A 13,254-nucleotide genomic window follows, 5' to 3' on the forward strand; every position below is an offset into this window, starting at 1 on the left:
ATCCTTTTGTCAGTGTCTGACATGAGGATGAGTCATGGCCATTGCTTGACCAATTTGCTCTCTGTGAAAGCTTGAGAAAATGTTTTTTCTCTCCATGTGACTCTCCCCAGGCTCACTTTAGATCATCGAATACATTTCTCTGTGGCGCCATAATCTTCTTGATCAGAAAATTTGGAGCACACCTGAGTTACATGTTGTTACAGTACAGGTTCTCCTATGTCCGTGGTGTGGTTCTTGGACTTGGCCATAACTGCACCATAAACCGCGGTGACCAAGCGCCTGGAACCAGAAGATGAAAAGAAAGCTCATTCCTTTTTTCATTATGACATCTTGCCCTTTTCCTGCTAAAGGCTTTTGTTTTAAAGTCAGCCGTAATACAAGATGTAGGCAGTACTTACCTGCGACACCATTTCGTGCCATTCTTTTTTATCTTTGTGCATGTGTCTTTTATTCTTTTTGTGTCTCTTATAAAAACTTATACTTGAGTTTTGATTCAATCTCGACTTTAACTTTCAATTCTAATTACTGGCATAACTCTTCAACATCATATTTTAAAATTTTTATTTACTGTACATTTAACTTCATCTTTCCTCTTCTCTGTTGGACTGATCAGCTTGCTTTAGCACTCTGTGAACTCCCTCCCAACCTTGCCATCCCATACCTGTATCAGGTAGAGTGGACAAGTAGAATGAATATTTGAACTTTAAAAAATGTACAATAAAGGATATGTAACTATTAATCCTACTTCAAATACCCCTCCCCCAATGCTTATCCCAGTATCCTTGCCAATTTCTGAAGCAGCTCTGGAAGTCCTTTTCTGTGCCTCCAGTTGTATTGTCATGGTTGCTCCAATATCCCAAATTGATTGAAGACACTCACCTTTTATGGCCATTTTTACTTTGACAAAGAGCCAAAAGTTGCACCTTGCTAGATTTGATAAGTAAGGTGCACAAAGACACACTGTATTTTTTTTTTTTTTTTTTTTTTTGCGGTACTGGGTATTGAACTCAGGACCTTGCGCCTGCCAGGCAAGCACTTATTCTATTGAGCTATCTCCCCGCCCTTAAGACTGTAATGTTTTTACAAACCTATTTTTTTTGTTGTTGTTGGATGGCATTTGACAGAAGAATTCACGGTATTTTTTTTAAAATTATACTTTGAAAAGACACTCAGGGAAGAGGACTTCCAGAATCGCTTAGAAAGTGGCAAGAATGGTGGGCTAACGTGTGTTTGAAGGGAGGGGAAATATTTTGAGGGGGAATTAATGGCAACCTGTCTTTTACTGTAACAGAACAGTTTAGAAATTTAAGCACCACAATATATTTCTTTTCTTTCCTTCTTTTTCTTTTTTCTTTCTTTCTTTCTTTTTTTTTTTTTTTGCAGAACCGGGGATTGAACTCAGGCCCTTGTGCTTGCCAGGGAAGCGCTTATTCTACTGAGCCATCTCACCGGCCCCACCACAGTGTATTTCAATCACACCTTACATTTTTGTCTAAAACTTTGTTCCAATTTGCTCTTGAAGTAAATTTTTGAAAATTTATGGTCAATGATTATTGAGATTTGCCAACTGATTTTACCTATTTCTTTGTTCACCATTATTTCCTATATCCCTACCTTTCTAACATGAATCCCAGGATAGTTCTCTGGCTTTTTAGTATCCTGGTCTTTGTATTTCTTAAAAAGACCCTCACTCTATGGTCACTCTTGAACGCTGATTCTGGTTCACATTACCCCTAGCACCCTGGCAGCAGCACTTCACATTCATCCAGCAGTTCTTCCTTTTTTTTTAGTGGGTTTGGTGCAGGCGCTCACTGAGCAGCTCAGACTCATAGTAATCCTCCTGTTTCAGCCTCCTCAGTGCTGGTATCCCAGGCGAGTGCCCCCACGCCTGGTCGTCACGGTTGGCTCAGCGTGCCTGGACGTGGAGCCTGCACGGCATGTGGTGCTGGAGATCAAACCCTGGTCCCTGCGCCTGCCAGGCAGGTGCTTAGACGACTGAGCTATCTCTCCAGCCCTTCTGCAAGGAGTTGTGCTGATAAAGAAGTCTAACAGTCCAGTAGCCATTCACTCTTGCAGATTTTAGAGTCCGTCTGCTTTCTCATGCTTCTGGATTTTATTTTTTGTAAGAATTTTGATTTTTTTTAAAATCCTTATGCATGCCCTTCTGGAATATTGGTTTCTGCATTTTCTTCGAGGGCAGGAATTTCAGCCAGGCATCACTACCCTGGCTTAGTTCTTAATTAAAAAAACATTTTCTTAGATCTCTGTGGTGCTTTTTCTGTGATATTCTGAGCTGTGTTTTCAAATCAATTAGCAGTAGTATTAGGCGGGCCAGGCTAATTATTTCCTTTAATGAGTTTTTAAAAGTATGTATTTTCTTTTTTTTATTATTTGGTGCTTCTCCCAATTTCTCTGCTATTTTGGAGAATTTTGAATATATTTGTTTAGAATTCTTCTCCCCCATTTTGGCTTCATTATTTCTTGAGGCACAAATCACCTCATTATTGTGGCTCTGGAGTGGTTTAAATGCTTTCTGTGATATTCTGAGCTGTGTTTTCAAATCAATTAGCAGTAGTATTAGTAGTTTTACATTGAGAACTCATTTTGTGTAGATTTTTTTTTTTTTACCATATATGCCTTGCTGTTGTGTGGTTGTTATGATGCTCAGATTGTAGAGCTATAAACTCTGGAAAATATTTATGCTAATATTTAAAGATCTTACCTGAGCCAGTTGGGCAATCTGGAAATACATTCAGATCTGTCGTGATAATCAGATACTGGTTGGTTTTTCTTTTTTGCGGTCCAGGGGATTGAACTCAGGACCTTGCGCTTGCCAGGTAGGCGCTTAAGCCACTGAGCTATATCCCCAGACCTAAGATTCTGGGTTTTCACAAAGAGCCGTCAAAAGTAAAGAGCTGTCTCTCTGTTTTGTGTGAGGTCAAGCGACTAAAACTGCGTCTCGCCCGGAGTCCCGCGGCAAGCGCGTCCCTCTCAGTGGCCTGCAGTAGAAATGAAAGCGCTTGCGCAGCCAGCAAATGGTCTGCGTGCTGTCTCCAACACGTAGTCAGGATGCAGCCGCTTATTGTTACCTCTGCGGCAGCCGCCCTGGTCCAAGACCCTCTCCTTCTGCGCTGCCGGGCGTCTCCAAGTGGATTTCTCACTGTTGCCTTGTCCCCATCCATTTCATTCTCATCCCGAGGCCAACGTGTTCTGCGGAGGTTAGCCGAGCCCTGCCGCTGCCCTAACCAGCGGCTGCCCTTTCTCACCGAGGAGCAGGCTGCGAGTCCCCCTCTGCCCGGAGATCGCCCCATGCCGTAGCTCTCCGCAGCTGCCCCTCGCTTGCCTCCTCCCCACGCTGGACTCCGGCCCGCGCCTGCTGCAGGGCGGGGCCATCACTTGCTGTCCTAGTGCGGCTTTTCTACAGGATATCTATTTGCACATTTCCTCAGATGTCCTCTTCAATTCACAATTTAGTACTGAGTTTCTCCAGCTCTGCGCGGCGTTTGTCAGCGTGGCACATTCTTTACAATCCCTCCTCTTGTTCCTGGAGTCAATGCCTAGTGGCATCAGAATGTCACTGCGCGAGGACAGTCCTGTGTCTGCGGGCGTGCGAGCTGTTTGCACTTCCTAGAATGACGGACACGGTAAGTGCACAGTATGCTTTTGAAGAATGAACACACTTTACTTCCGTTTTACAAAATGGATAATTAAGACATGGCGATGTTACACATCTCGCGGCCTGTCATCACATCATCTGTTGTAAGCGATACATTCGGTGTTCAGACCCAGATGTGGCTGACATAAAGTACAAGTTCTTTTTTGATGGTGCCACGGATCAAACTTGGGACATTGCGCTTGCCAGGCAAGCACTTAGAGCGCTGAGCTGTCGCCCCAGCCCAAAACTACAAGTTCTTAACCTTGATAGAAAGCGGTTCTATAGAAAGCCACTGAAATATTTTATTTTATGTTATTTGCTTGAAAATTAGCCTTTCCCTGGAGACCACCTGTACTAAACTTTAAATTTTAATGAATGTTTCATTGCTTTTATAGACTATCACCTCCAGGTTGTCCGAATAGTGACAACGAAGCAAAGCCAGCAGCGTCGCTAGCTCTTGTTTGCCGTGATCATAGTAAGGCAGGACAGGTACGGTTCTTCCCATGAGGGTCATTCAGAATTTCCCTTCGATTTCTGTTTCTCAAAGAGAGTCTGGGAATCTTGATTACTTATATTATGTGGGAAAGGACCAAGTATTCCGGACCCCAACTCAGACTGTGACAAATGTATGTACTAGCCAGGATCTACTAGTTGACTAAAAGAGGATTGGAAAATCCCTCTAATTTTCAGCTGCTGTTTTCCATTCTGATTGAGAGCGGAGTGAATCCTTCTGATGTTTTGTGAGGTTCACTCAGTAAATCTCATTTTGCTAACTGTGACCATGTATTTTTCTATAAAATCTAGACGTGCCTGGCTTTTGAGAACTTGTGAAGAGAAGGTGGAGGCTAAGGAGTAAGATGTAAAAATTAATTTGTCCTGAAATTTGGGATTGTAGGAAATGTGCTATGTGTGTTTGCAACGAGCACAACGGAATTTCCCATTGTACTACAGCGAGGAGAGGAGGAAGAGGGAGACCAAAGATGAGCAGCTCCTGCAGCAGTATCAGATGTTGAAAGATCAGGAGGCTTTCGTCAAGCACCAGGTAGTCTGAGCTCTCAGTTAAAGAGTGTTCAGTGGGGCTTTAGCTCTGCGGTCTAAAGCACCTCGTTGGGCAAGCTTAGCCGCAGGGACCACGGTTTGATCCCTGGCACCACATGCCATACCAGCCCCGCCCCCAGGGCAGGCTGAGCCTGCCACAAACAAAACAAAAAAGAGTGTTAGTATGGGAAAAAGGAGCCTGATCATCACAATCTACTTCAAAGTGCTGCACCGTGCTGGCTGTGGTGGCACTCAGGACACTGAGACGAGAGAGCTGTGAGTTTCAAGCCAGCCTGAGCTGATAGTCACCTATCTCAGTAACAGACAGCAAAACCCACAACAGGCTATTGCATCATCTGCCTATATTATATAATTATTTATATACTTCTTGACTGAAATCTACATTGTGCCCAAATTTTCACTGATACCCACTTTGGAATAAGGATTTATGTGATTCGAAGTTTGCTCTTTTCACTGACTTTTCTTTTCTTCCCAAAGGACTGAATTTTAAAGGTGCAATTGCTGGATTTGTACTGATTAATTTTTTATTTCTGATAAAATAATCATCCAGTCAAAGCTTTTCCCTTTCAAATTCATGGCCTGTCCCAAGCAAGCGAAGACAGAACGGCATCTTTGTTTGCTCTTTCCAGATTTATGTGGTCTTCAATAACTGATCCTAGTGATCTTTTCTGCATTTATGATGACATCTTCCAATTCCTTTCTGAGATTGTTGCCTAACGTCCAAGAATATGAACTAAAAAATTCTTCCCTGCCCCACTTACACCTATGAAGGCATCAAAAGTAGCATCACCTCCAAACGGGTTTCTTAGTTGGACTCTGTTAATGTTATAAAATTTGAAAGTTTATAAACATTCTATTTCAATTGTTATTCAAATTTAAAAAATTGTTTTGTAACAGATGAACATTTTGGCAGCTAGAGAACAGAATCAGAAAAACGCTGCCTATAATCTTGGAGTTGCAGAAGCCATAAGAAATCACAAGCATGAGAAGCCGGAATTTTATGTAAGAGCGCTTTGCCAACTTCTGTTGCTGACAGCCGCTGTCTTTGGAGCCACATCATTTGTGTTGCTTCCAAGGCTTAAAGGTTGTGTGAGATGTGGAATGTCATCTTTGCACTCACTGCTCCTGTACGGGACCCAGGGCTGCGGGGTTGGTATAGTTGAGGCGGTTTAGTCCTCTACGTGTCAGCTGAGAAGTGGGTTGTGCAAGGGGGAGCTTCCTTTCAGGGCAGCTGCTGCCCAGCGTGTCCTCGGCACCACGCAGTGGGGACCAACTCTTGTCCCTACCTGCAGCTCCTGTCATGACATTCTCAGCCAGACCTGGGCAGTTGGCAGAGAGCTGAGTACTACGGCTCAACCCGAGGAGCTAAAGACTGAAACATTAGCATTGCTGTCGCCTGTGAGCACGCTAGGACTTTAGACTCGGGCCCTCCCCACACTCCCAAAACGGTGAATCATGCTGAAGTAGGACCCCCAAGTGACTCAGATGTGTATTGTGTTTTGAGATGCTCAGCTTCAGATGGACATGAGCCACCTACTTCACTAATCAGATACCTTCAACCACGTGCCTGATTTTATTTCTTCCCGAATTCTTCTCTTCCTGTACCGCTATCTAGGTAGTCTGACATTCTACACATAAATCATTAATGTGCATTTTTCTATATCATCAAACATTTACTAAACTTCTCTGGACCAGCCCCTGGGCTGATGGCTAGGAAGACAAATTGCCTCTTCTAGAGAGATCTCAGTCTAGCTGGGCAGAGAAGCCCAAAAGAGACAAGAGCACGAGATGCTAACAGCTATGAGACATCTTTGCAGAGCACGCTGTGTGAGCAAAGAGCAGAGTCACTTCACCCAGACAAAAAAATTTGGGAAGACTTCTTAGGATGCAACAGTTAGGTTGATCTAGGTGTGGGGGCACACATCTGCAATTGCAGTGTTGTGGGAAGCTGAGGGAAGCGGATGGTGCGCTTGAGCTCAGCCATGGCAGCTGAGTGATAAAGGGAGGGCTGGTCTCAAAATTAAAAAAATTTAAAAGAGAACTGGAGGTGTCACTCGATACAAAGGTCCGGGGCGCAGTCTCTAGTACCACTAGTACCACACACACACACACACACACACACACACACACACTAACAAGTGAGGGGAGGGGAGGAGGAGCGTTCCAGGAAGGAAGGGAGACAGCGCTGGGCTTTTGGCATTGAGCTTATACATCAGCTCGGACATCAGATCCAGATTCCATTACTACCAACCATTTGTAGCTCCTCTTTGGCGCATCCTATATAAACTTTTTTTGTGACAGGGTCTACTTGTAGTTCAAGGCTGACTTCAACCCACTACAGGATCCAGGCTGGTCTCGAATGTATGGCGAGCCTCCTTCCTCAGCCTCCCGGGTTCTGGGATTACATGCATGCCACCACCGTGCCCAGACCTAGACAGTGTAAACTTAAAAAGATAAAGGCAGGGCTTTTCATTCTGTCCTCCTCCTGTTCTTCCCTGTCTTCCTGAGTGAGTGAGCAGCAGCATGGTCGGTGAGCTGCACAGAGCTCAGCTCTTGGCGTGACCTCAAGGTCCTCTCTCCCTGTCCCTCACACCCACCCACCTCCAGGCTGCCTTCACCTCCCTGCCCAAGCTCCATTCAGGTCTGCTCATCTTCAGTGTTGCACCCGACACCAAGGCACGAAGCTCAACTTTTGCAGCACCTCCCCAGTTAGACTCATTGCTTACCCTCGGGTTCTCTTGCAAATCTATATGGCAGGGTGAGCTTGAGATATTCCTAGCCAAAGCCTGCCACTCGCTTGCCCAGTCCCTCTGAAAGCACCCCACTGAACTGTAATGAAATCCAGATGGTTGGCTTTGCCCTGAACAGCCCCACCTGCCTGCCCTGCGTTTCTCCTCAGGCTCATCAGCTTCTGCTTGCTCATGGGCCCTCAGCCCCACAGCCCCCTTCAGCTTGCTGCAGGTGCCTAGCTTGCTTCTGTCAAGCATCTTTGCACTTGCTGCTCCTGTAGGGGACCCAGGGCTCCCCAGTTGGTACAGCAGAGGCGATTTAGTCCTCCGCGTAGCAAGCCCACCCAATCACTTTGCTGTGATAAGGGCTTCGGGGCATGTATCACCGCCTCAAATGACCTCGTCCATTGTGTGTGTGCTCATTTTCTGTGCAAGTTCGATGGGAATGAGGCTCTCTGAACTTGGCCACTGTTGGAGTGCTGGTGTCTAGAACGGTCAGCCCACTCCCACACGTTCTGCATGTAACATGAGGCGAGACTTCTCAGATAAACAATAAGCTAGATTTTGTGACTACAATAGTATATATATAAAAAATGTCTACATTCCATTATTCTTCAGGGGCTCTTGGAACTTCCTTCGTCCATCCGGAAGTTGTAAGCGCTACTCGGGGCTTATCTGTCTCAGAAGCTGGGCTCTGACCCTAGCTCAGCTTCTTCCTTGAACAGGTCTATGTTATTCTTTGCGCTAGCTCAACCCTAGATCATGGATGTATTGAGGGGTAGGCTGGTAGTAGAAATTAATAAATACTTCCTGATTGATTTCAGTCTTCTGAATTGTTAATAACTCATCCTTAATTATTAGTCCATTTTTAATGCCCATAACAATGGAATATAATAAAAAATTTTTCTTCAAGTTCTTGCTCCTTGATTGTTTCTAGGTAATATACATAAATTTTATGCAAAGATTCAAATAATTTTACTTTTTGGTATAAATGGGCTAACTTTAAATGTTTGACATTTTACAACAAATGAATTGCTTCTCTTTTATTTTAGAAATCTTTTCTATTCTATAAGCGGCCACTTAGTCCTGAGATTAATGCTCTTAGACAAGAGGAATATTCCCAAAGTCTCCTGAAACAAATGGAAAACAGACGGGAAAAGGAAATCACACAAAGACAAAACAGAGAGTTGATGGACCGCCTAGAACAAGTGCAACTCACAGAGGAGTGAGTTGAGCCAGATGTGCTTTCAAAAACGGTTTCAGAACTTTTGTGTGGTTAACTTCTATGTAGGATTGAAAGTACTGATAGTTTTGTTCACAGCACTATAACCATCAGAACAGGCTAACCCAGTTAGTAGCTAGTACCACAGCGTAACTTTTTATGAGAAACATTATAAAGCCATTATTATTATAATTAGAGTAATGGTTGCTAAGCTACAGTTATAATTATGGGGTGTTATTCTGCATGGTTTAGCAATCCCCAACACTGGTAAATGGCTTGTATTGAGAAAGCATCATTCCCCGCTTGTAGATACCAAGACAGCCTCACGGCACAGCTGTTTTATTATAAGTACATAAACTATCATGCAGAACCTGAGAGCAGAAATGTAAAGGGAACTCCGGAAGGCCAGGACCAGGGACTACAAGGCCAGGTTGTGGCACTGCCTCATTCGGATCCACAGCTCCTGAGCTGGCACCGTCTCAGATTTGGAGCGTGTTGGTCTCAACTCCAGATTTTCAAGAGAGAGTCTAATTCATCTTGATTGGGTTTTCTGAGACGTCGGTAGCACTAGGGCTTGGAGTTCACGCACACCTATAAAGGGACCGTATTTCTGCTACTGAACTCGGGAGGGCAGTTGTGGAAGCTGCCAGAACATGAGGCGAGACTTCTCAGATAAACAATAAGCTAGATTTTGTGACTACAATAGTATATATATAAAAAATGTCTACATTCCATTATTCTTCAGGGGCATACACCTTCCTGGAAGTTGCTACCCATTTATAGCAGGATAGATTACTTTTCTGAAAAAGACTTCATATTATATGTTTATAAGATGAACTCATGTCTTGCTTTCTTATCTATGTTTGTTAAAGAAACGGCAGGGTTGGGCTGAGTGGCCTCCTGGGTTGGCGGTATTGGCCTCCTACGGTCAATCACCTGCTCAGAGCAAGCCTGTCTGTTCTGGGTTCAGTGCCTTGTCCCCAGGCCTATGGAACTGTGTTACTTTTTCTTAAGATTAAAGCTCCTAGAACGAGCAGCACTTTTAATTTACCACATTCTCAGTCCTGTGAATATGAGCACTTGCTGAATGTTTTGATGACATTAATCTTTGGTACTAAAGATTGTGTAAAATTGTTTCTGTATCCTGTTCTTAAATGCCAGACTTGCTGCTCAAAGAGCCAAATATTTAAAAGATAAGATGGAAGAGACACAGTGTTACAAGAGAGCTTTGGATGCCCAGGTAAGGGGACAAGTATGTCTAAAGTGACGGCGCTTCCGTAGCACCGTATCAGAACATATACATATTAAAATGTTAATACTCTTGGTGTTACATATTAGGTGGGTTTGGGCTCCCTTTTCTTCCTGTAGGTTGTTGGCAGTTTATTTTATTTTTAATTTTTTTTAATGTATCTGGTACAGGGTCTCCCTACGCAGCCTGGTTTTCAGCCTCCCCAGTGCTGTGATTACAGGCAAGTGCCACCACACCCGGTGTTGGGGGCCAGCTCAGTGCACCCAGAGTGGCCGTAATGACATGTGGTACTGGCGATCCCAGTTCCTGCGCTTGCCTAAGCAGGTGCTTAGCCTGCTGGGCTATCTTGTGCACCCTATTGGCAGTTTATTATATCAGACAGTTCTGTGTAAAGTTTATTCCATCCGAGAATTACAATCTGCACTGTTTATATCCCTGTTTCAGATAAAGAACAAACCCTTCCAGTTGCCCGTATTTGAACCAGACTCGTGCGAACCTATTTTCATTAATAATGAGGATGAGCTGAAGGTGGAAAGGCGAAAGCGAGAACAGAATTACATGAAGCACCAGCTGGAGACAGCGGCTAGCGGCAAGAGGAAAGCCATCCTACAGCAGCTGATGGAGCAGAAGCGGGATCTGCAGATGCTCCAGAGGACGAGGACAGAGTAGGAGCCCGACTTTCCTTCGCCGTCTTTGTTTTGTCCTCCTCCCTCTCTTCCTTGTTCCCTTCCTCCCTCACCATTGTCAACTCTTTCTCTTCCTTTCTTCTTCTTCTTTCCTCTTTCTTCCCCTTCTCCTTTGTCCTTTCCTCCCTTCTGCCTTCTCTTCTTTCCTTTTTTCCCTCCCTCCCTCTTCTTTTTTTCCCCGCTCCTTTCCTCCCTCCTTCCTAACAGAGAAGTAAGAATAACACCTAATACACTGAGGTTTTCACTGTGAAAGACCCTGCGCTACTCTCCTTGCATACTTCAACTCCTTTTATCCTTACTAAATCATGATGTGAAGACTTTCTAAGTAATAAATTTCTCTTGATTTCACTTATTCCTCCAATTCCTTCTGCATATTCTTCTTTTCCTTTGTATTATTGCCCCTTAAAAGAATTGTACACATCAGCATCACCCATTCAAAGTATGATATGAACCAGAACGGTAGTGCCATCCTCAGGTAAACCCAGACGTGAGGTGCAGGCTTCTCCTCTTCCTCTAACCTGGCCTCCCATCGTGAGGGTGCTGCGGAAAGTGCTGAACAAGCAGAGGAAGACTGTGCCCTACCAGTGCACATACGCTTAAGTTCAGTGATGACAGCCCAGTTTCTTAAAATGCCCAACTTGTCTTCTGTCTGACAGCCATGGTGGTGGTGGTTCTACCGTGAGTTCTCCCGTGGCTCAACTGGAGACGCTTGGCGTTAGTGCCGAGAGTACTGGAGCTTCCTCCTCTGGATTTAGATGTTAGCTTCTCCAGTTTTGTCTCCTAAACTTGGAGTCAGGAGGGTGAAGCCGTCCCTTCTCAGTGGTATGTTCTGAGAAAAATCACATATAGGACCTCGGTGTCATCTTTACCTTACAGGAAAGTAAAGGACAATCACACTTGCCTTGCCTGTCCTTGCTGTAAGAGTGCTATGAAATTGCATGTATGTAAGCATGTGTAAGTCATGAGGCTTTGAAGAAACGAAAGCGATGGTCTTAGTTATCTCTTGCTGGAACCAACAGCTGAGAAGCTGAACTCAAAGGAAAGAGTCATCCAGTATAGGGAATGTGGGCTGCGTCTTCATATGAATTAAATTAAATAAAAAAAAAAAGAATCAGGGCCGGGGAGATGGCTCAGTGGAATAAGCGCTTCCCTGGCAAGCGCAAGGGCCTCAGTTCAATCCCTGGTTCCGCAAAAAAAAAAAAAAAAAAAAAAAAAAAAAAAAAAAGAAATTGATGTTGTTACTTGCAACAAGGATGCTGTCTTGCTAATTTAAATCACAACTGAAGATGAAAGTTCCTAGACCTGAAAATTATATGACTAGGAGGTTCATCGTGCTTTTTCAGTGTCCATGCCATTTAGAATATTTCAAAATTAGTTGACAAAACCTAGAGCTTTTTCCATCTCACATAAAAGGAAAAGCGCTCCCACAGTTGGTGGGATAATAAACTGAGGCGGAGCGGTCTTCTCCCCAGGCACTTGGCAGACAGAAGTGCGGAGTTGGCGCGCATGAGAAGCATGAACCAGAGTCTGCAGGAGGACTGGGAGAGGAGCGCCGCCATGAAGAGGCGGCGGGACCTGGAGGAAAAGGCCTTTGAGCGGTAAGAGATGATCTGAAGCAGAAGCTCTTGGTTTGCAGCCACCCCTGCTCCCCCCACCACCTTGCTTAGTTTCCTTCTAACGTGGGGACAGCCGACGGGTGTCAAGGGTCAACTCCAACTGATTGGCAGAGGCTGCCTCGAAAATGTTAAGGAAAAGACAACTATTTGTAGAGGGTGGGGACTGTCTTTGAAGAGAACGATTTGGGAGCAGGGAGAGCGAGTTTCTGATCCGAACACTTCCAGGGCTCATTTAGGTATGGAATGGCCACTGACGAGCAAAGCCAAGGGACTGTATGACTGACCCCTGCAGAATGAGCTGTCCATCCTTTTGGCCACTTTCCCACCACCGGGCCGCAGTAGCTTTCTGTTTTGTTTCTTTTTTTTTGGCGGAACTGGGGATTGAACTCAGATCCTTGCGTTTGCCAGTCAAGCGCTTATCCTACTGAGCCATCTCCTCGGCCCCCAGTAGCTTTCTAATAACCACGCCAGAGCTCGCCAGTGGGTGCTTGTCAGAGGCAGAGGGGGCTGAGGAGCCCCTGGCGGATGGCACTGATGTGCATCGGCCGATCCTGACACCTAGTGGCTGCTGCCATAACTTAGAGGAGGAGAGGTTTATTTTGGCTCGTGTTCCAGAAGTTTTCAGTCCATGTTCCAACATTTTAAACACTATGGTGGGTGGTTGTGGTGGAGGAGAGCTGGTACAACACCATGGAACTGGGAAGCAGAGGGCCGGGGAGGGAGACAGCTCTTGCCAGGGACCTGCCCCTTCCTCTAGCAGCCCACCTCCTGGCAGCTCAGTCAGTGCCCAACTCTTGTGTAGCTCGAGCGAACTTTCAGGCCTGGCGACACTGCCTCTGTGGCCTGACCGACCACCTTCTCTAAGCCCCACCTGTGGTAGACAAGTGGTGTCGTGGCCTCCTCCTCCGTAGTCGCCTGAGGTCTGAAGCAATCTGAGGGCTCCCCATAGGGATCTTGACCTCTTTTTCAAGAAAAGATTTTTCTTGTGAGGCATTTCTCACCTTTCTTTCTATGGGTGAGCTCCATATTTTGTGACTA

General features: G+C 45.1%; 1 protein-coding gene across 1 annotated transcript in view; it reads left to right on the plus strand.

The window, feature by feature from the left end:
* The window catches only part of Ccdc81 (coiled-coil domain containing 81), a 63,353-nt gene that overhangs the window by 48,533 nt on the left and 1,566 nt on the right, over positions 1-13,254 (plus strand). Inside the window, exons 10-16 of the mRNA XM_012515039.2 lie at positions 4,051-4,144; positions 4,551-4,697; positions 5,612-5,716; positions 8,496-8,668; positions 9,827-9,905; positions 10,359-10,579; positions 12,073-12,198. Of these exons, the coding sequence (XP_012370493.1) occupies positions 4,051-4,144; positions 4,551-4,697; positions 5,612-5,716; positions 8,496-8,668; positions 9,827-9,905; positions 10,359-10,579; positions 12,073-12,198 (945 nt within the window). The remainder of the gene's footprint in view (positions 1-4,050; positions 4,145-4,550; positions 4,698-5,611; positions 5,717-8,495; positions 8,669-9,826; positions 9,906-10,358; positions 10,580-12,072; positions 12,199-13,254) is intronic.

The sequence above is a fragment of the Octodon degus genome, unplaced genomic scaffold (genome assembly GCF_000260255.1).
Source record: "Octodon degus isolate 3935 unplaced genomic scaffold, OctDeg1.0 scaffold00049, whole genome shotgun sequence".
NCBI classification, from domain to species: Eukaryota; Metazoa; Chordata; class Mammalia; order Rodentia; family Octodontidae; genus Octodon; species Octodon degus.